At 44.7% G+C, this 23,819-nt stretch overlaps 1 protein-coding gene and 1 long non-coding RNA gene across 2 annotated transcripts; one reads left to right on the forward strand and one right to left on the reverse strand.

Moving 5' to 3' along the window:
• Window positions 1-1,693: 1,693 nt before the first annotated feature.
• Window positions 1,694-2,444, reverse strand: LOC144327461 (uncharacterized). Its single transcript, XR_013392507.1, has 2 exons — window positions 2,128-2,444; window positions 1,694-1,764 (listed from the first exon to the last, which is right to left on the reverse strand). It is a non-coding gene; the product is annotated as an uncharacterized LOC144327461 (long non-coding RNA).
• A 1,556-nt stretch (window positions 2,445-4,000) lies between these two features.
• On the forward strand, window positions 4,001-10,229 carry CLEC14A (C-type lectin domain containing 14A). The gene has a single exon (XM_028720283.2). The coding sequence runs from the start codon at window positions 4,288-4,290 to the stop codon at window positions 5,611-5,613; it is 1,326 nt and encodes a 441-aa protein (XP_028576116.2). The 5' UTR covers window positions 4,001-4,287; the 3' UTR covers window positions 5,614-10,229.
• Window positions 10,230-23,819: the final 13,590 nt, after the last annotated feature.

A 23,819-nucleotide genomic window follows, 5' to 3' on the forward strand; every position in this document is an offset into this window, starting at 1 on the left:
CGTTGAAGGGTCAGCCTAGGCACAATGCCAGGGATTGAAGTCTGCTATTTATGGCAAGGCTTAAGGCTTCCTGCTATTCTAGCAGGTTTCCCTAGGAAACTCTGCCTCGTTGCAAATGACTTGAATTCTCCAGTTTTGATTTACTCTCATATGGGCTGCCATTTGAAAGCACAAATACTTCACTCTGCTACCATTCCCCAAAGGAGTATAGTTGTCTCATGGATACTGCACAGTATATGAAATGTAGCTTGCACAGATGCTATGAAAACCTAGGCTTTCTCTGCAATGCTATAGTCTCAACCAATGAAGCAACGGTAGCATAACACACTGTCCACAAATAACAGATGGCAAAGTTTAGACTTACTACGGGGTCACTGTATGTGTGTGTTGTGTAGATGAATAGTCTACTGGACTTCTGAACACAGCAGCTGCTGAAAGGGAGCACCGATCATTGCATTGATTTTTAAGGCTCTCTGAAATACCCAGGCATTCTGCTGATTGCTATGTTTCTGTTTCTTTTTACAGGATTTTATGAATGCTCCTGCATTTTAGTATAGCAGGAAAAGATTCAGCCTCTCAGAAAGGAATAAGAAAAGTAACGAAAATAAGGGCTTGCCCACACCAGAGTATAATGCGAATCAGAAATTGCTGTTCTCATTAATTTAGCATCACCCACATGACATCTGCAGCAAATAACTGTGAACTCACACATTCCCCCTCTGAAGTTGGGTTTCCCAATCAGAGAAGTAATTTTAAAAACTGACCTCAGCCTGGTGCACTTGGGGTAGTGGATGTTTTGCTTTGGGTTTCTTTTTAACTTTGAGTGGCTCAACCCTCCACTTTAGCTACTCCCCTTTCCAGACCCCTCCTAAAAAAAAAAGAAGGTTCTTTTCTAGCAGTGTTTGTGCTTACTATATGCAGTCTCCCTCCATTTGCGAGTGCTGTATTGAATGATTATGTTTTAGTCACTTGCTCAGATTTTCACCAAAAAAGGAGAAATAAAAACTGCCCTTGCAGGTAGGGGAAGCAGAAAAGACAAACAGGAGAAAAGGAAGGGCCAACATTTGGGGGGGGGGGGAGCAACTCCAAATCCTTGCCTGGCTTAGAGCAACTCACTTTTTAAAAAGTTCTCTTGTGCAAATCTGGAATACTGAATGGGAAACACCAGGACAGGTTTGGTAAGCGTGAGATTGAAAGCACAACTGTTTGCTTCAAGTAGCAGATTATTAGAATAGGATGTGCACCAGGCACATATTTCAGTCTAAACTACCTTGCAGGTTTGTTGTGATGATAAAATGGAGAGGAAGAGAAGCATGTATGCCACCTTGAGCTCCCTGGAGGAAAGGCAGAATACAGATATAAAAAATAAATACATAAATAACTTAACAATACCCCCTTGCACTGATCTTATTGCACACCACTGGCGCGTATAACAAAGCCAAAATTTGGAAGATGTTAGTCACTGTTCTCAGACCCTTACTTTGGCTTGGCTCTTTCTTCTTTATTTCTTTATTTTTCCAGGGGAGGGGGGAAGAGAGATTTCAGCCACTTTATGAAATCCTGGCTCTGTACTAAGATCAATGGAAAATTTGCCACAAATTTCAAAGAAGTCATGATGAATTTTCCCAACTAATTTCAAAGAAGTCATGATGATGATGATGAATTATGGTGACATTAACTTACTCAGAGCCTGTGTTGATACTGCTTTATTTTTGGCGTGAGCTGAGCAATGAGAGATGCATAAATCCTGGCTAAGCAGCATAGCTGTAGGAGGTTAAGGGGGAGAAGGAATGTAAGAGACAAATACAACCCCTGCAAACAGGTTCCCCCCCTCCTGTTCAGGACAAATGCCAAACAGGGGAAATAGGTTCATAAATCATTGGGAATTAACTCCCTAGTCGTCATTTACTTTTAATTAATCATTAAAATAAACGATTGCATTGTCCACAGAGTCCATAGTTGATGAGATACTTTTTACTATCACCTTTATTATGGAGCATTTCTGGATTTTCGTTTAAAAACTGAAATGTCATGATATGATTAAGTTGGAGTGGTGAACATGACAACCCCTCTCCACTGTTCACTTGGTAACAAAGGAAGGGGTGAGGGCGGTTACCTTTTTCTCACCTGGAAAGTACACAGAAGGAGGAAATTGGAAGAGAGGTGCTGCTTCCCACTTTCTCCTTCCATCTGCTCCCTGCAGATTGGTTTTGCTTTCCCTCACTGGCAAAGTGTGCCCATTTGAAAACAGATGTAGGTGGTCTTGGCAGTGGGGTGTAGCCACACCTGTCCAATGAATGGCATTGTGGGTTGGTGTATACCAAGATCACAAACACGACTTCCGTCTTCATTCACCTGGAGCATGTTCAGGGAGGAAAAGGCATTGATAACCTAATCCATACAAGTGTTTTCAAACACATATCAAGTAACTAACGCCAGCCCTTGTGGATGGCAGGATCTGGATGCAATCTAATTGACAGCAGCATGCTAAGGATGAGCATGAATGATACAGGGTTGAGAAAAAACTGTATTTTTGTGCAATGAAGGGGTTGGTGTGTACATAGCCATTGTTTTCATCAAGCTGTCCACCACAATCTCTTTCCTGATCAGGTACCCGCCACCTCAGACCTCATCTCTGTACAGTGGTACCTCAGGTTAAGTACTTAATTCGTTCCGGAGGTCCGTTCTTAACCTGAAACTGTTCTTAACCTGAAGCACCACTTTAGCTAACGGGGCCTCCCGCTGCTGCCGCGCCACCGGAGCACAATTTCTGTTCTCATCCTGAAGCAAAGTTCTTAACCCGAGGTACTATTTCTGGGTTAGCGGAGTCTGTAACCTGAAGTGTATGTAACCCGAGGTACCACTGTATATGTGAATTTAGGATTCCACCACCACCACCATGCACATCACTTTACACTTGCTTATACTGAACCAAATTTGAAATTTTAATACCTATTCCTCAGGAGCTACTCACAATCCCATTTTCGTAAACCACCTTGAATAGCTGGATTTCATCAAAAGCTTGGCCACCTCACTGTTTAGCCCTAACTCCTAATTATTTAAGAACATTTTAAAAAAAACACCAGCCCCAGTACAGATCCTTGGGGAACCCCCACTTCTTCTACCCCTCCATTGTGAGAATTGTCCATTTATTTCTACTCTCTTCATCTGATTCTTTAACTACTTACCAGTGTTTTTTACCAGCTTACCCACATGGTTTCGTATTTCCTGCATAAGAACGTAAGAAGAGTTTCAGGACAATGGCTCATCTACTCCAGCATCTTGTTCTCAGAGAGGCCAGCCAGATGTCTGTGGGAAACCCACAAGCAAGACCTGAGCACAAGAGCGCTCTCTGTTCCTGTGGCTTCCAGCAACTGGTACTCAGAAATATTACTGCCTCCACTATGGGGACTAGCCATCTCATAAGCTTCTATCATTTCACTTCTTACTCACCATTTTTCTAAACTAAGTCCCAAACACTGCAGCTTTTCTTCATAGAAGAGTCACTTTGTCTGCCTTGTTCCTTTTTTGGTTGCCCTTTTCTTAACCTTTCCCAACTCTGCAATATCCTTTTTGATGTGAGAACTCTACACAGCACAGTATTCCAAATGCAATCTCACCCTAGAGTTGTATAATGGAATTATGAAATTGACAGCTTTATTTTCAGTTCCTTTCCGAATGATTCCTAGCATGGAATGTGCCTTTTACACTGCAGCTGCACACTGGTAGGTTGGGAGGGTGTGTGTGTGTGTGCTTGCATGGGAGGGGGTTAACTAGGGCCTTAACGCCATTGCCCTCCACTGCATTTCATCAAGCAATTATTTTTCTGATAGTTTTAAGATCCGCTGCAATCGGTGCTAAGCTTTCAAGTCAATAAAAGGCACGGAGTTCAAATAATTTATTAAACATCCGGCCTGTGTTTACTAACACGGAGGTGAACAATTCAGCCCAAAGAACTCGTCTGCCTTCTTGCGCCTAGTTTATGCGGGCGTTTCTCCCTATAAAGTGCAAGCAAAGAAAAGTTTCGCTGCCGTCTGGGTTTTATTTATCAGATGTTTCCAATTCTGGAAGGGAACTTTTGGCGCGGGGACTTCAACAAATCAAGGATGTTAAGGTCAAGCCTAACCCCTGACACATTTCCTTTCAGCCACTGAAAGGGAAGGTCTGCGGGAGCGAAGATATTGTTGTGATGTGAGCTGTGAAGAAAAGGAGTCGCCTCGACGCCACATCCCCGCCATCCAGACTTGGCTGGTGCTCGCGAATGCCACTGCGGGGAGGCGAGGCAAGATGCGGGGCCTGGTGCTTGCCTCTCTCGTCCTCCTGCAACCTCTCCCCGTGCCAGGGGGCCCCACTGCCGCCCTGCGCCCCCAGAGCGACCACGCCTGGTGCCACCCTTCGGGGTCCTGCTACAGCGTCCACGTGGGCAGCCTGAGCTTCCCCCGCGCCCAGGAGGCCTGCGCGGCGCACGGCGGGCGCCTGAGCACGGCGAGCGGCCGGGTGGAAGTGCAGGCCATCGTGTCTCTGCTGAGAGGGGTGGCCCGCGGCGGGTCGGGCGCCTCCTTGTTCTGGCTGGGCCTGGTGAGGAAGGCTCAGCAGTGCACCATGGAGGAGCTGCCGCTGCGGGGTTTCTCCTGGGCCGCGGCCGGAGGACTTGTCGCGGAGGCGAGGAACGAGAGCGCGGCGGAGGGGAGCCTCTCGTGGGTGAAGGAGCCCAGCAAGTCGTGCACCACGCAGAAGTGCGCCGGCCTGCAGGTGACTTGGGGCGAGCCTCGCGCCGCCGAGTCGTGGGGCCTCGCCGAGCACGCCTGCGCCAAGGCCAACGCGGGGTACGTGTGCAAGTACAGCTACGCGGGCGCGTGTCGCGCGCCTGGCGCGGGCAGCCACCTGCACTACGCGCTCCCTTTCCGCCTCCAAAGCGCCGCCGTGGAGTTCGGCCCGCCTGGCACGGTGCTCACCCTGAGGTGCCCCGGGCGGGAGGCGCGCTTCACCTGCCGCCTCTCGCCCGACGGCTACCGCTGGGAAGGCACCGAGCGCGGCCTCTGCTCCTGCCCCAGCGGCTACTGGAGCCCGAGCGAGGGAGCGTGCGTCGAGCTGGCCGACTGCTTCGGCGCCCGGGGCGCCTTCCTGTGCCTGTGCGCCTGGGGCGCTCGCTTGGCGGCCGACGAAAAAGCCTGCGTGCCGCCGGCGGGAACTGAAACGCCGCCGTCGCCTGCACTGTCTCCCTCCCCGAACGGCTCTTCGGACGGCCTGCCTGGCCGGAACGACTCCCTGGCGGCCACCTTGCCCTCCGAGGTGGGCAACAGCAGCAGCGCCCCCGGAGCCGTGTCTTCCAACTACCTCTTCATCCTGATCACGGTGGCTGTGGTGACGCTGGTGATCCTGGTCATGGCCGCGCTGCAGATCTTCCAGGCCTGCTTCAGGCTTTGCTGCTCCAAGGGGTCTCAGACCAAGAAGGACGGAGCTCCGGCTACGACGGCCACGACCGCAGATGGCGACCCCGAGGATTCGGATCATTCCCTGGGGCCCAGCAAGGCAGAGTCCGCCGAGGTTTCTCAGGATGAACCCAAGCCTGTGGCGGGGCAGGTGGAGCAGGAACAGCCACGAGGGGACTGAGGCTGTATTTGAAGGAGGCAATGGACGTGCATTCAGAGAAGGCGCTTTTATTAGGACAGGAATGGGGAGCTTGTGGCCCTCCAAAGGTTGTTGGACTGCAACTCCTATCATCCTTATCCGTTGGCCATTCTTTCTCAGTTAAAGTGCTAAGTAACTCCACAAAGTGCTGCAAGAGACAAGTCTCATTAAGACCCCCCGAGCTGCTTGCAGAACAGTGTAATCCTATACACACTTACTTGGGAGTAAGTTACATCAACTTCAGTAGAATTTTCTCCCAGGTGTGCGTGCAATATGGCAGCGTATGGTGTCTAATGGTAACGGTGAGGGCCCTGTGGGACTCCAATTGCTGCTCCCCAGCTCCCATCACCCCTAGCCAATGGGCAAAGGGATATTGGGAGTTATAATCCAGCAACACCTAGATAGCCACAGTTTCCCTATCCCTGTAAAAGAAGATTTTTATGATTTAAATAGCTTTCCAACATTATTTTGAATCTGGTGTTGTCCTCCATCCTTACTAGTCTTCTAGGGTGCCAGTACAATTGTGCATGTGTGTGATCTATTTGTGAGACTTAGAAAACAGCCTGAAATCTTAGTACTGTGTCTCGACTGACTCATGGATTGGATGTATGAGAACTCATAAGAGAAGTGTTGGCCAGTGCATGCTAAATTTTGTCGCACAAAAGCATTATCTGTTCCAGTTTCCTTAAGTGGGAATTCCAAAAACCTGCAAGATATGTCTAGCTTATACTGGCTCATTGCTCTGAATAACATTGTGGGGTAGAAATCTGTCAAGATTTCACTGAGGGTCCAACTCATTTTCCCACCTTCCAATTCGTTGAGGTCGCCTTTGGAAGTCATTGGCCAACTGAGGTGTGGTAGGTTTTGACTGGGGAGAGAGTCTTCTTGGTGGTGGTGTCCAGGTGGTACAGACTATTTTGGGGGGGGGAAGGGGTCACCTGGCACTCATGCTGTAGCCTTTTCAGAACCATGCAAAGACCTTTTAATTTCCCCAAATATTTGGTTCCAAAATTGACTGATCTGAGGCTGCCTTTATTTGAAACTTTTAATTTTGTTACCGGTATATGTTTCTGTTTTTTTATATGGCTGATTGTTTTCTCTACAGATTTGGTGTAAGCCACCTTGGAATATTCTGTTTTACAGGCAGCGTTAGAAAATGTATTAATGCATAAAATGAAGATTTAAAAAATGAAAATTAATTGGTACACACAAATGCATGCCAGTAGCACGAGGAAAGCCCTGAAATATACATTCTGGATTCTGAGTCAGTCCTACTGCCATTATTTGATTAAAATTGGGTGTGATCCAGGCCCAATCACTATGCCAGCTCCAGGCTAGTTTAGTCTGCAACAGGCTTTTTCTGGCTCCTCCACCTTCCACCCTAGCTGGCATCAGCAATGGGGCTACAGATGTGGCAGTGGCTCCAGCACTCTTATCATGCCTTGCCAGGGTTTGGTTTGCTCTGCCATTTTCTCACTGCAGAGCACTGTGGAGGGGGCAGTTTGGAAGGAGAAGCAAATGGGGTGGGAATGTGGGGAAATGGAACTCAGTGAAAACTTTAAGCAACATTTCTCTCTTCAATAAAGGAAAGGGGTAGAGGATTTCTTTGTAAAGTTTTCTCTGTTGTCTCCGACTCCACAGCTGCGTTCTTTGCATTTCTCTCTTTTAGCATTACTTGAATAGGGACAGTCCTGCCTGTATGTGTGCATTTCAGCTAAGGAATATTTTAAGTCAGTATTCAAAAAACGTAAATATTGGTACACACCCACACACCAGCCCCAGATCATTTGAAGAGGCCATTAATTTCCAACACAAACCATATTTTCAACAAATATGTATGTAATGTTTGTAGTATATGTTATAGCATTGAGTGCTTCTAAGGCTCCTAATGTTCATCGGTTAAAAGCATAGAAAACCCATTAACATTGCAAAGGCAGGGATTGCCCATTCCATCTAGTACAGTAGGACAGTGTATCCTCTTGTCACTCTTTAAATCTTATTTCTAGACCATTAATTCCTTCTAAGACACTTCAAAATGATTATATGCATCTTGAAGCAGAGGGGGAATGTAAGCTATGATTATGAATATATGATGAATATTTGATGATTGATCTTCATCACATAATCGGGAGTAAAATTCAAATCCTCAAAAAGAGACGTTTAATAATATTTTAAACTACAGAGGGCTTGATTAAATGTGCCATGGGATTACAGTGAAATTGAAAGGTGGCCAGGGGCAAAATTAAAAGACTTCAAAGGGCCATTTTTAAACACCCACCCGCAAAGTACTACAGTCTAATGAAGATTTTTTAAAACTGATTAATTGGGCATTTCCCTATCATTTGGTGAAAATTCTTTTCATCTAAAAACAGCTTCATCTCCTAAAACCACTATCCAGGATATATTCACATCCACCCAGCAAATGAGATCTGCATGTGCTGCTTATGATGTGACTGTATACTGCAGTGTTCATCTGCCCTCTGCTGAACTTGATAGATGCAAGCAATGTAAATGGGGGGGTGGTCATGCTGGTCTTGGACCACAAACCACATGTAGTCATGTGCTATTAGGGCTGCATTCAGTCTGTTGGCTCTGCTACAAATACCTTGATGTGCATAGCTCTCTATGCTCAATGGGGTACCAAGTTATCCATATTGCTTTGGAGGGAACAGGGAAACGACCATGAAAGCCCTGTGTGTATACACCTCAGAACTACTAATGAACTCATTAGATTTGGGTGATCCATTGCAATACAATGTAATAGCTGTAATTCAATGAGATGTGATAGTACAGCCTTCTGTTATGTTGTGAAGAGTGTGTGAAAAGTGCACCAATGCAGTCCATGCTATAGAAGCATAGGCACTCTGGTTCCTTGGATCATATGTTTGTGGAATAGGGTAGCTGTTTTCAGCACGAAGCCATCAACTGTAACTATTACATGGAACGAAAATAAGTCCTACTGATTTTGATGGAACTTGAGGTTGGGAGTTTCAGGCTACAATTCTAAGCACGACACTCAGAATTATGGGCAAACACTGTAGTTCCACGTCAAGCGCTTCCCTTCCTCTCCATGATAGCTAGTACAACATGCCTAGAGGTCCTGACATCATTACACAGTGCATGTCCCTACCAGGAGCAGACAATACTGTTGAATAGTAACAGGGAAATGCATTGTACTAGGGTTAGGGCATGAGAAATGTTGTACAAAGGTGGAACAAGGCAATTTGGCATGGGGCTGCTATTTTAAGTAGCAACCAAAAATTTCTTATAATGTTTCGTTCTGCCCAGTAGTGGTTGGCATGGTGAGGTGGAGTTGCTTACCTGACCTGTCAGGTGAGTCACTGCTACTTACCAGAAGGGGGAGCAGAAAGGTTGATGAAGTGCAAACACAGCAGCTGAACCAGTCCGATGCTCCCGCTGCTATGTTTGCACTGTGCCACCCTCCTCCTGGTAAGCAGCAGTGACCCACCTGCCAGGAGGTGAGCTAAGTATCTCTGCTCCACCATGCTGTCTGCTACTGGTTCTGTCCCATAAATTGATTTTTTTGTTGTTGTTTGTAAGTCTCAACAGCATGGTCTTATACATACCTACCCAGAAATAAGGCCCTTGGTAACTTCCAGGTAAGTGGGTATCACTGGGTTCCATCTTAGGGGTTAAATCAATGGTGCTGATCATGAAACATGGAATAAAATGTATCCTGGAGCAGGTTCCAAGCACCACTGAAGTAGCAGGCTGTTTTTAACAGGATTGCAGGCAGCATTTCTTCATTGCTCAGAAAAGCTCAAAAGAACTGTTGACAAAGTGCCAATTAAGCAGCTGTAGCTTGTGTATCAAGAGACGAGTATTTTTTCTCTATAGCACAAAATCAGTATAGATGACTTATGTGTTTACTACAGACAATGCCAGAATGGGTTTATTGTTTGCTGTCTGGGGGCCTTTCAAGATGACCAAATAAAATAAAATGGAAGTACAGTGCAATCCGATATATTTCTACACAGAAGCCAGTCCTTTTGGAGTTTTCCACTCTGGTATAAAACTTAAATAATTTTAAAAGATCACAAAGGAGTTAGAAGATTGGGTTGTTGTTCCAAGTGTTGTTTTAGAACACAGGCATTATCCAATAAACACTTCTTATAATGACCACCTTCTGCTGGGCAGTACTTGTTATTGCAACAGATGTGTTTCTGATGATGGATAGATTTGGCTGTAATGTTTTCCAGTGACAAAATACTGTAGTTTGATTGCTGGAAAAAATGTAAGCCAGTAATCACACATCTACTGCCAATGTTTGTTCTTTCCCTGATAAAAGACAGACGTGTCAAAATTAAAATATTAAATTGTACCGGCAAATCAAATGAGCGCAAATCTGATGAAACCTCTCTCATCTACCTAAAGGTAAAGGACCCCTGACAGTTAAGTCTCCCGTTGCTCAGTCCCAGCTCCTGCTAACCACTCATCTACCTACCTACCTATTTATCATTTCTTTTTGATTTATACTGTGGCGTGGCATCATATATGCTGTAGACAAGGTCTTAGGTGATCTATATGCGAGTTTATATCTGGAATTGTGAAAATAAAATCGCAATAATTCCTCTTTATATGTTAATTTAAGAGATAACTACGCTCATGACAAGTTGGGATATAGGTTTTTTGTTGTGAAAAGCATGCCTTTTTGGTGGATCTGCCTTGTTGCGAGGAAGTTTTAGAAAAAGATCAAGGTAGCAATTAAAAAGGACAACAGAAATGGAGCATGTAAAAGAATGATAGAGCATTCTTTGAACCATGTAATTCTATTTCTATGGATACAAAAGAGATCTTCAAACTGTTATGAACTCGTTTTATGTATGATTGAAATTATGCAAAACATTGCAGAATCCCTATCCACCCCTTTAAAGTGGAATGAGAAAATGAATGCTTTGAATATGCCTTCATGTCACAGCTTACAAATTACATGGCAGTGAAGAAAGGGAAACAGCTGGAAATTTTGCTTATATAATTGGAAAACTTTTATTAAATATTGACAGAACAATTGAAGTGCAGTATACCCATGTTCAGTGCACATGAAGTGCAGTCTTACAGGATATACAATCCATGCCTATTCATAAGTCCCATTGAGTTCAATGAGTTAATTAAATTTATATACTGCCCTTCTTCCAAGAATCACAAGGCAGTTTACAGTATAAAAACAGAAATGCATAACACAAACATGGAATCTAGTTCATTCCCCTGCAATTCAGGAATATGCAGCTGTTTCATACTGAGTTCGAACCTGCAACCTTAGCATTATCAGCACCACACACTAACCAACTGAGCTATCCAGGCCATAATAGCAAACAAAACAATAACCCAATCTATAGTTTAAATAGCCATAGATTGTTTGATTAGCCAAAGGCCTGGGAGAAGAGGAATGTTCTCAGCTGGCACCTAAAGCTATGTAATTAAGGTGTGAGGTGAACCTCCCATTCCTGTGCTTATGAATGAGCCCGCAAACAGGAAATGGAACAGCTTTGTTTTGTTCTGTTCTGTTTTTAATGTAACCATAGGAACATGTCAAAAAACTGGCCATCCACATGTTGGACTACAACTGCCCTCATCTCTGACCATTGGCATGATATAAAGGATTGCACCTAGAGGACCATAGACCCCCCCATCCCTGTTTTATTCAAAAGCTCAGTATTGTTTAATTTGAACCAATAAAATATAGATAGCCATCTTTTTTTGTTTACTACATATATATGAGTAGATTTGATTGAGATCACAGGTAGTCTTCCAGGCAGAAAGCGATAATTATTTGGGAGGAGGATTAGAATTCTGCCAGTTCTAAATTAGTATTATTGCACCATGTAATCCTCATAAGGAGATAAATATACTGCTGTAATGACTGATGCTTATTTAATGCTTGCAGTGTAGCAATGGTGCTGGCGATAGATCAGACAAAGAAGTCAGGCAGTCATTGTCCAGAGGACTTGGTCCACTCTGATGTAGTTTAGTCCAGCCATTCATCTAGTCAGCGTAGATACCTTATTAATTAGATAAATGTGAGTTTCCTCATGAGTGCATCTGTAGCACTGGGAGTCTGCTCTTTTTCTTTCTGAAGCGTTTTTGGTTCCCATTAGAGGTGAGGCATGGATGGCCTTGAGATGAAACTCAAATAATCCTCTTCAAGCCAAATGAAGTGCAGTCAGAATCTTTGTTACTACTTATTATTAGAAGAGGGACGCAGGTGGCACTGTGGGTAAAAGCCTCAGCGCCTAGGGCTTGCCGATCGAAAGGTCGGCGGTTTGAATCCCCGCGGCGGGGTGCGTTCCTGTTGCTCGGTCCCAGCGCCTGCCAACCTAGCAATTCGAAAGCACCCCCGGGTGCAAGTAGATAGATAGGGACCGCTTACTAGCGGGAAGGTAAACGGCGTTTCCGTGTGCGGCTCTGGCTCGCCAGAGCAGCGATGTCACGCTGGCCACATGACCCGGAAGTGTCTGCGGACAGCGCTGGCCCCCAGCCTCTTGAGTGAGGTGGGCGCACAACCCCAGAGTCTGTCAAGACTGGCCCGTACGGGCAGGGATACCTTTACCTTTACCTTTTTATTATTAGAAGAAGGATGGCAGGCGTGTGCTGTATAAACCAGGCCTGAGATCATGCCTAGGCCTCAGATGCACCCTTCCTGGCTTCTCTGGCTCCATCTGCACTATACATTCAAAACAGTATGATAGCACTTCAGGTTCCCACATCTAAGAGCTGCAATTCCCAGGAGAGCGAAGATATTGTTGTGATGTTCCAGGGGAACTATGTAAAGTGCAGCTCTGTGAAGGGAATAATAATAATAATAATAATAATAATAATAATAATAATAATAATAATAATTTATTATTTATACCCCGCCCATCTGGCTGGGCTTCCCCAGCCACTCTGGGCAGCTTCCAAAAGAATATTAAAATACTAGAATACATCAAACATTAAAAGCTTCCCGAAACAGGGCTGCCTTCAGATGTCTTCTAAAAGCCTGGTAGTTGTTGTTCTCTTTGACATCTGGTGGGAGGGTGTTCCACAGGGAAGGTGCCACTACCGAGAAGGCCCTCTGCCTGGTTCCCTGTAACTTGGCTTCTCGCAGTGAGGGAACCGCCAGAAGGCCCTCGGCGCTGGACCTCAGTGTCCAGGCTGAACGATGGGGGTGGAGATGCTCCTTCAGATATACTGGACCAAGGCCATTTAGGGCTTTAAAGGTCAACACCAACACTTTGAATTGTGCTCGGAAACGCCATTAGAACGATGGGGGTGGAGACGCTCCTTCAGATATACTGGACCAAGGCCGTTTAGGGCTTTAAAGGTCAACACCAACACTTTGAATTGTGCTCGGAATAGCGCCATTAACAATGTGGGAATGTTCAGGGAGGCAGGAGAGGATATATTGTTTAATAATATCCTTCGTAACTTGCGCTAGCAAGTTCTATAACTTAGCAGAGTTTTAACATTCCCCTTTTTAAACGCACAGCGGTTAGCTTGTTGCAAGCTCGTTTAAGCTTCTAAAAATAGGATTCCTGGTAAGTCCCCTTATCTCCCCCTTAAAAAGAATAGACAGGATAATCTTATTTAAAGTCAATAAAAGAAGTTTACTCACAGTATCATCAGTTCACAGTTGATCCCTGAAAGCAGACTTAGGTTACAAAATATATACACTGGAATCTATCCCATAAGGAGATAGTCCCTTTGTGCTCTGTTGGCTGGAAGCCAACAGGGCATCTCTAGCTGAAGAGCTGTTGCTTCTACGATGAATGAAGTCAGAGAGAGAGGGCTGTGTCCCAGGTGCTTTTGTCACCTGGGCAGGTAAGGTCATGCCCACCTCTAGTCACATGTAGAGGAAATTTGTCCCAGCCCAGGAGGAAACAGGAAGTTTTCTACTGGCTGGTGCAAACATCCCCTTTCATGTTCAGTCTAGGAATGTTGTATTTGACTGCTATCTGTGTTTCACACCCCACAAACAAACTGCAATTCTCAGGATTCTTTGGGGGGAAACAGTCTGTTTAAATTTGTATGATACTGCTTTAAACGTACAGTACACATTGGGGCCTCTATCTGGCCCTTGGAGTGCTCCCCAGGCCCACACCTTCCCCCTCCTCCAAGCCTGCTTTGCACCCTTCCTGAATATTTATGCCTGGCTGGAATGCGCTCTTGGGTCCTGATGGTGCTCTGATGGGGTAAGTGAGTGTGAAGAAATAAGCCAACTACAAAGGTAAAATTTCCATTTATTGTTGTGCTCACTTTTGCCTTTAACCCCATCCACTTCTGCCGTGTGGTCCCTGGAAGGTTGCTCAGAAAGGAAGATGTTCTTCATGAAAAACATATCATATCCCTGACATAACCATGAAATTGTTCACAATGATACCTTGGATTGGTATCATGGGCCACAGATCAATGGACAGAGCACATGCTTTGCAAATAGATTTAAATCGCACCCACCCGAGCCAGCTATTTACCCTGAAGGGACAATATAAGGGTGTGCATGTGTATATATACAATTAAAATTAAAAGGTTTAAACAAAATGTTTTTCCAGTCTTCCCAAAAACTTCCTAAGAACCCTTTCCTATTGAACAATATTTAGAACTTGGTGTTTCAGCTCTTCTAGCGGTTTCTGTCAAATCATATGCAAAATAAACCTGCCAGGAAGATAGGAAGAAGAAAGGTTTTAACTGTACCATTGATTTTCTGAGCTGCAGAGATCAACGTGTTCTGAATTTTTTTTGTCTTTTGTACGTGCAATCTAGGGGTTTTTTTACATAACCATCTGGAGCAACCTACATAGGACCTTTACGTTGCCAACAGTTCTACTACCAAAATGTGTCCGTGTAGCTCCCACTGAGCCTTAATTGGCTCCCTGATGAAAATGATGCATTTTCCATTTCATTAAACATATTCCAGCCCATCAATACATAACACAGTTCGTATCTTTGAAAGTGTTAAACTAAATGGCATGAGAATCCACAAGTCACTTGCTTTGAATGGAATACAATATTTGCTGTCACCATGTGGGTGTGCATTTAATGGGGAGTATTTTATACATGAAATAGAAAAAACTAAAATAATCTCAAGATGATTTTCCATATCAGAAACGAATATTGAAATTGGGTCATGTTGCTCTTTCCTGGAGGAAAAGAATTTAAATTAGTAACTGCCTGTTATTCCTGTTTTACTGATGAGGTGAATGTTAGATTGTCATCTAACACAAGGAACTCAAAATATCATACACTTCAACATTTCTCTGATGAAAATAGAGACATCCTATTCCATAATAATAATAATGATGATGATAAGTTCACTATTTACCGTATTTTTCGCCCCATAGGACGCACTTTTTCCCCTCCAAAAATGAAGGGGAAATCTGGGTGCGTCCTATGGGGCGAATGCAGGCTTTCACTGAAGCTTGGAGAGCGAGAGGGGTCGGCACAACGACCCCTCTCGCTCTCCAGGCTTCAGGAAGACATCCGCAGCCTGCTTCCCGGAGCGCTGGGCGTGCTGAAAGCAGAGCTCCGGCGCTTCGGGGAAACATCCGCAGCCTAGGCAGCCCTGCGGAGGTCCCGCAGGGCTGTCTAGGCTGCGGATAGCAGCCTGCTTCCTGGAGCGCCGGGCGCCCTGAAAGCGGAGCGCCCAGCGCATCGGGAACACCTTCGCAGCCTAGGCAGCCCTGCCGGAGTTCCCCGCAGGGCTCCCCACGCTGTGAATAAGCCTGGCGGGCGGGGCGCCCTGAAGCAGAGCGCCCCGCGCGCCAGACAGACATCCGCAGCGTGGGGAGCCCTGCAGGAGTTCCCCGCAGGGCTCCCCACGCTGCGGATAGCAGCCTGCCGCCCAGCGGGCGGGGCGCCCTGAAGCAGAGCGCCCCTCGCGCCGGGCAGACATCGGCCAGCCCCACAAGCTCAGGGGACAGCAGGGAGGTGCAGCGCCGCCATCCCGCTGTTCCTCGACCTGGTTCGGTTTCCCCGACCTACTTTTGGGGGGGAAATAAAGGGAAAATTTTTTTCCTTTATTTCCCCCCCAAGAAAACTAGGTGCGTCCTATGGGACGGTGTGTCCTATGGGACGAAAAATACGGTATATCCCTGGCTGGGTTACCCCAGCCACTCTGGGTGGCTTCCAACGTATATATAAACATAATAAAACATTTAAAACTTCCCTATACAGGACTGCCTTCAGATGGCAGGATGGAGGTGGGGAGTTGGATAACTCCATACCCTCCAACATTTCTCTGAAGAAAATAGGAACACCCTAAGGAAAGCGGGACATTAAGGGATCAAATAAAAAACCAGGGCGGCTTCTGTAAATCCGGGACCGTCCCTGGAAAATAGGGACACTTGGAGGGTTTGAAATACTGTTCCTTTAATAAAAGGCATTAATTTATATTATTATAGAAATTCTTGCAGAAGATTGAGAATCTGGAACAGGTCAGATGATTTGAGAGTTGGATGTGTCTACAGTATTCAGGAATTGTAATTATGGAACACTAATTCCTCAGAATGCTTTCTAATAACGCTGTAACATAATTAAAGTGCAGTAAAACACTGTTTTGAAGGCTTAGATTAGAAAGCATTCATGTGTTATTACAAGATAAAACATTTTTTGGCCGTTGTCTCTCCCCTTCTTTCTTTTATCCCTAATTGTAATTTTTCCTTAGTTATTGGGGAAAGAAACATACCCCCACCACACAAACTTTTTTTCCTGTGTCCTGTGGAGCTTCATGGCTCTAGCTATATGTCTCTAGAGAAACTGACTAGCAACCATAGGAGCTAACTCTTAGGGGCCATGAGGGCTTTGGCCCCCGCAATAAAATATTTGCAGGCATTGCCATTCAAATGGTGGTGTGCATCGTGTCATGTGATTGATTATGAAGGGCAGAGCTTACCTGGGCCCCCACAATATTTCATTCAAGCTGGCACCCCTAACTGGAATAGATGCACCAGTGGTTTGACTCAATATGAGACAGCTTCCTATGTCCCTAACTGGTAAAATATTGTTATGGGTTTGCGGGGGACAAGGATCCCCTAAAATTCCTGGGTGCTAAGTTCTCCTCATACTTTCTGCAATTAGTAAATGTGGGGTCTGATCGATGGATCAGGCCTAAAAAAAAATAAGCCAAGCCAGCTTCCTCATGAGATTGCCTGAGAGAGGTGCTATCAAAGCACAAAAGCAAGCAAATCTGCGTCAATACCCTGACAAAAGGTGGGACATTCAGTCTCAGGTAAGAAGTGGGGGTTGGAGTCCCTCCCCCAGATGTGCGTTAGTTAGCAAAAGACAATAAATAGCAAAGTTGGGAAGGGGAAGTTGCCAGGGTTACAGGGGGCGTGATGTCACCACAGGAAAAAATGTCCTTTTTACACAAAGCTTGCATCACATTTTTAGCAAGGGTTTGGGGGGGGGGGGAGAAGAGTCAGGCCAGAGGGCATGCAGGCTGAGGGACAGACAAATTGTGTGGAGGAGACACAGAGATGGTGTTTTGGCTGCTTTTGAATCACATGCTGCACTGCTGTGAGATGTATTGCTCATGAGATGTAATGCTCAGAATATTCCTTCCATCCAGACTCAAGTGTAAATATCTGAAGATAAACCATATTTCATAAAGACAATACAGCCTCCACTGTGCCTCATTTCCCCCAAAAGAAACACAAAAACCGGTTGAATGCCAAGACCTCTGGAATCTTGCACCGTTCAGTGGAGATTGAGATGGCTGGTAACAATATGTTATTAGACTGTGCCTATCTTCAAGATACGGAGGTAGAAGTACAGTGTACTCAGCAGGTGTCCCAAGAATTCTGTCTCTCAAAATAAGGAGCTTCAGCCTTGGGCAAATTCTATCTCCAGCTTGAAAAAAGTGGCAAATGATGTTCTATTAAGTTCTTGGAGTCAAATCTTTGGAGCTTCTGTTGACTTAGTTGGAATTACGAGTTTTTAGTGTCTCTGGAAAGCATATATTTGCATCTACCCAGTCTCCTTTTCCCAATAACAACCAAAATGTAATTGAGAGAAAACAGTTAATTGGCAATTTAAAAATGAAGCTGTCATAGAATCATATTCAAAAGCCAGTGTGGTATTGCAGTTAGAATCTTAGATACAGTGCAGGGATGCCTGTGTGTAGAAATAAGGGTGTTGTGGGGATAAAATGGGTTTCTCTGTTGGTGGAAGACTTGCTTGCAAAAGTGATAAAACACATGTAATTACAACATAGACTAAAGTCTAATCTAATTCAAGTGTACTTCCTCCAAAAATTACCCATCTTCCTATAACTTAGGGATGGGGAACCCGCAGCCCTCCCGAGGTTGTTGGCCTACAACTCCCATCATCCTTGACCACTGACCATGCTGGTTGAGGCTGATGGGAGTTGGAGCCCAGCAACCTCTGGAGAGCCACCAGTTTCCCATTTAGACTTTAGTCTAAAACTAAAGTGTAGAATGCCATGATAATGCATAAGGTGACTTGCTAGGTTTGCAAAGCTGAAATGTGGAGGAATCGCCCTTCTTTTCAAGAGATGCAATTCTTGTCGTTTATATACAGGCAGTGACCTGTATATAAACAGGACACGTGACCACACACATGCTCATCATTGCAGACCCGAAAGTGGCCGGAAAATGGGACACAACAAGGCATAATGGAGCGGGGTGTAACGGGGGGGGGGGGGGGATTGTGCTCTGCCAATGTGTGTGGGGACAGGAACGCAACCCCCACACAAACTGGTACTTGCCTATATACTACCGTAGTTCCCCATCTAGGAAGGCATAGATGCTTCCCAGCACTATAAAGGGCGTTTCTTGTAGCGATTGGGAAGAACTGAACAGAAGTTGTCTTAAGACTGATTGTAATATTTTTCCTTTGTGTTTTCTCACTCTGTGTTTGCCAAATCACTTTCTGTAGTCTAAACTTTGATGACTATTTTGTTAATCAGTTCTACCCAATTCTATATATTACAGTTTGCATTCCTTACTTTACTGTTACTGTTCAGTTATCTTTCTGTTGGAAACTTCAATAAAGTGTTTTGTTTTTTTAATACCTCCTTTGAGCTAGGGAAAACTAAATTGCAATTGCCATCATGCTGTGTGAATGGAAAAAGAGTAATAGATTTTAATCTATGCTTGTTTGCTTTTAATTTGCTAATTATATTTTTAAAGATGCAACAATACAGTGTGCTGCATTCATTAGTTTAATTTTTTCAAAGCAAACTCGAAATTGTAGATAGAGCTAATAATAGAAAGCAAATATCAAATGGAACACTTAAAACTTCCAATGCACTTTCCTCCAAAGGCAAAACCAAAATGTTATGTTTCTGTTTACCTGCTGTGAATGTTAACTAGGAGCTAAACTTAAGCAGCTTAATTATATGTATCTCGCATGCTTTGAAAAACTTGGTCAGAGCTAAGCCATGTGGTCAAAATAATAAGTTTCTAGCATCTCAATAAGTTTCTAGCATCCCATGGACTGCAAGAAGATCAAACGTATCCATTCTAAAGGAAATCAGCCCTGAGTGCTCACTGGAAGGACAGATCCTGAAGCTGAGGCTCCAATACTTTGGCCACCTCATGAGAAGAGAAGACTCCCTGGAAAAGAGCCTGATGTTGGGAAAGATGGAGGGCACAAGGAGAAGGGGACGACAGAGGACGAAATGGTTGGACAGTGTTCTCGAAGCTACCAGCATGAGTTTGACCAAACTGCGGGAGGCAGTGGAAGACAGGAGTGCCTGGCGTGCTCTGGTCCATGGGCTCACGAAGAGTCGGACACGACTAAACAACTAAACAAAGCATCTCAACCATATCAACTTGTATGTCTCTCCTCCTTGTCCTTAATGTGAATGTAGATGGATAACCAAGGAACACCCTTCTAGCTCTGTGTGGACTGCGTGTTGGCAAGTTTCTCTGCTGTCAGTTGTGCACTGCTCCTCATCAACAATTTATGTGTGACCTCACAGTTCATCCAGACCCGATAATGACACCTGGGATCTCTCCTCTGTGTGTCAGCAGTTGGGCCCAGTTCCCATTTCAGTGGCTTCTTTCCACCCCACTGGGCTAGGGCCAGCTTGACCAGTGTTTTCCCCTCCCTGAGCACCCTGAACTAGCAAAGGATCTGGCACCCTTTATGCCATCTAAATTTATGCTGGCATAAAGTATGCCATCTTCCTGTGTGTAGGATGGCCCAGAAAATCATAGGCAGAGCAGATCCACAGAAATCAGTGGGCTTAAATTAGCCATGAGACATTTTAATAATCCCTGTTTTGCAATCCCATATGGACTCTGCCAATCCAACTCTTATCATCCACATCAAAATCCCTACCCGCCATCAACCTCATCACTCCCAAGCAAAGATGAGAGATTCAAGTACCCATAGGATCTCAATTTATGTTGCAGGCCCTCTATTGCAAGAATTAACAGTATTTGGGGTGAAGCAGAGGGTAGGGTGATAGGTCTGATAATAAAGACAAGCAGTAGACTTGGACTACTCCCCCCCACCCCCCGTGTGTGCATTGTCCAGGCAAAGAATTTCTCAGAAGAAAACTTAAACCTCTAATACAGTTGTACCTCGGGTTACAGACACTTCAGGTTACAGACGCTTAGGGTTACAGACTCCGCTAACCCGGAAATAGTACCTCGGTTAAGAACTTTGCTTCAGGATGAGAACAGAAATTGCACGACGGCGGCACAGCAGCAGAGGGAGGCCCCATTAGCTAAAGTGGTACCTCAGGTTAAGAACAGTTTCAGGTTAAGAACGGACCTCCAGAACGAATTAAGTTCTTAACTTGAGGTACCACTGTACTCAATATTCTAGTCCAGGGGTAGTCAATATGAAGTACTCCAGAAGTTGTTGGACTACATTTCCCATCATCATCCTTGACCATTGGTGATGTGGGCTAAGGCCGATGGGATGTGTAGTCCACCAGCATCTGGCAGGCACTGGCTGATCTAGCCGAGCAACTTCAGTCTCTTATTCCTTGTGCCTTGGCTTTTGACTACTCTTCGTCTGCAGTACACTCCTATTTTCTTTGCAAGAGAGTTAATGGCTGAACATGCATTTTTCTTTTTATAAACTTAGGTCTCTAGCTATTAGTCCAGTGGGATTCTGCACAAGAGAAATCTGCAGTGTTGAATGCATAATGAGAAGAAAATATTTTATTTGCCTCCATAGATTTGTGATTCATTTTCTCAATGGCTAATCCCTGGAGACTGATAAAGTTCTAGAGCCTAGAAATAGCAGAGGCCAAACATAAATCAATTCTTTCTCAGGAATGAAGTTTATTCTATGCATTTATTATTTCTTTGTTTCTTGGATATGATTTTGGTGTTTGGGTATCATAATGGGAATATTTATTTCGAACCCTGCCATTTCAGGCAAATGAAATGAAACCATCAACTCCTGCTTGCATTTTTCAGTGTGCTGTCTTCATGGTGACTAGGTTCTGAATCAAAATGTGCATATTTTGAAATATTTGTTTTCAATGAATATTGAAATTAAGGGCAGCTCATAATACATTTGCATTAAATATTTTGAGGTGACAAGGGGTGCTTTAAAAACTATGCAATCCTGAGCTGGGATACTGAAAAATGACAATATATGAGAAATTTCTTAAAGGAATCCATCAGTTTGAGATCTTTTTGAACCCTAATATGTAAAAGCTCCCCCACCCTCGAAAAACGGCTACTTAGGAAAATCAAAATTCTGTATATCTGCATCTGATGGAACTCAATCACTGCCTGTTGTTCCAGTTAGGACCCTACAAATGTTATAATCACACGCATGATTATAGATGGTGGAGTTTGATTGCATCTACTCAAACTCAGTGGCCTCATCCCACATGCATTCAGCATCACTTCTGAAAGAGATGATGATGATGATGATGATGATGATGATGATGATGATAATGATAATGATAATAATAATAATAATAATAATAATAATAATAATAATAATACCACCATCCCGGCCACTCTGAGCTGCTTCCAGCAAAATATAAAAATGCAATAATACATCAAACATTAAAAACTTCCCTTTCTGCTGGGGACCCTGCTCTTCACTTCATATACCCAGTTTGCCATATGGATCTTGTTCTGAAGGAAAAACCATGCCAGCAGCAGAACGCATGAATCAGACCTTACTCATGCACAGAGCCGTCTTTCCCATAGGGCTTAGTGGTTCGTTGCGCCAGGGTGCCAGCCTCTCAGGGACGCACAGCGAGTGGGGGAGCTGTGCGGCTTTGCCAACACCCTCCCCTTTCCCTGCACACCTGCCAGCTGCGCCCCGTTAACCATATGGCTGGCAGGCGTGCAGCTTGCCTCCCAAGCCACTGTGGGGGTTGCTCTCCCACAGCGGCATGTGGGACAGTTGCCCCCCCCCCCATGGCTGGCAGTGCACAGCTTCCCCCCCACTACCTGTGGTAATTTGGGAACGCTGGGTGGATATTTGCACCCGGTGCCACATCTGCTAAAGACGACCCTGCTCATGCACGAATGTATTCCATTCTACAGTCATACCTCGGGTTACAGACGCTTCGGGTTGCGCAATTTTGGGTTGCGCACCGCGCCAAACCTAGAAGTACCGGAATTGGTTACTTCCAGGTTTTGGTGCTTGCGCATGCGCAGAAGCGCTAAATCACGCTTTGCGCATGTGCAGAAGCGCCAAATTGCGACCTGCGCATGCACAGACGTGGCACTGCAGGTTGCGAACGTGCTTCCGTCATGGATCATGTTCACAACCCAAGAGTCCACTGTATTCCAACAGAACTTACTGATCTTCAGTTATATCAGTATCTTACCTTCTGTAATTAAGGATGCTTTGGTTTCAAAAAGGAAGGCAAATTGTTTATGCTGGGGAAATGCTGCAGTACAGTTTAACCGAGGAGCCGCCACCCTGAATCCCAAACTAATGGTTTAATCCTGGTGCTTTGGCATGCAGCGCCAATGGAATGTTTTGTGATATTGTGCTGGTGTAGCAGCTGGTAAGCTATAAGCTGAGCAATTATTTTGCTGGCACAGCACATCTTATTTAAGGATTGTAACTAATTTAACAGGTCTGTGCCTATCACTAAAACCTGATACCATTTGAGAGATGTCTACTGGGCCGTGTTTAAGATCTTTGTTTTAGTTTATAAAAACTTAAACAACTCAGCACCAAGTTATCTTAGAGACTGCCTTGCTATCCCTGTGCTGAGATGACAAGGCCTTGCGGGCAGAGCCATGCATTCAGCATGTATTTATCAGCAACATTATGGAACTTTTACAAGAATACAACGAACAATTTCATATGGTGTGTAATTTGGTTTTTTTAGTTTAACTTTTATATTTGTATATATTTTTTCTACTGCTTACATATTTTATATTACGCAGTCCATGCTTTCTTAAAATATATTAATAAATGTCTATTTTTCACATGAATACAAAGAGCAGGATTCACCTAATGAACCATGTTAAGGGCTTTTGCTTACACAGTGGGGCTTCTCCCCTCCCCCCCCCCAAGAAATTGGCTGGTGGGGGGGATGTCAGCACAGCCCCCCCAGAACAGCATGCCAGGGGCAGGGAAATTGTTCTGTCTGGCGAGTTTTATCTTAGGGTTTCTAATAAATCATACATGTTGTTGTTGTTTAGTCGTTTAGTCGTGTCCGACTCTTCGTGACCCCATGGACCAGAGCACGCCAGGCACTCCTGTCTTCCACTGCCTCCCGCAGTTTGGTCAGACTCATGTTTGTAGCTTCGAGAACACTGTCCAACCATCTCGTCCTCTGTCGTCCCCTGCTCCTTGTGCCCTCCATCTTTCCCAACATCAGGGTCTTTTCCAGGGAGTCTTCTCTTCTCATGAGGTGGCCAAAGTATTGGAGCCTCAGCTTCAGGATCTGTCCTTCCAGTGAGCACTCCTTAAGAATTTCCTTAATATTTCCTTAAGAATGGATGTGTTTGATCTTCTTGCAGTCCATGGGACTCTCAAGAGTCTCCTCCAGTGCCATAATTCAAACATACATGGTGATAACCTTGGTTATTGCTTTCATCTCCAAACAGTGACATGATTATCCACCCTTGTTTAGATTCTTTTTTTCTTAAGTCCCTCCTCCTAAATCATTTTATCTTTCCATTTTTGGATAATCAGTATTGCATTTGTTTAAAATCACATGGATAAGAATGTAAGAATAACCTGCTGGATCAGACCATTGGCCCATCTTGTCCAGCATCCTGTTCTCA

The sequence above is a fragment of the Podarcis muralis genome, chromosome 1 (genome assembly GCF_964188315.1).
Source record: "Podarcis muralis chromosome 1, rPodMur119.hap1.1, whole genome shotgun sequence".
NCBI lineage: Eukaryota > Metazoa > Chordata > Lepidosauria > Squamata > Lacertidae > Podarcis > Podarcis muralis.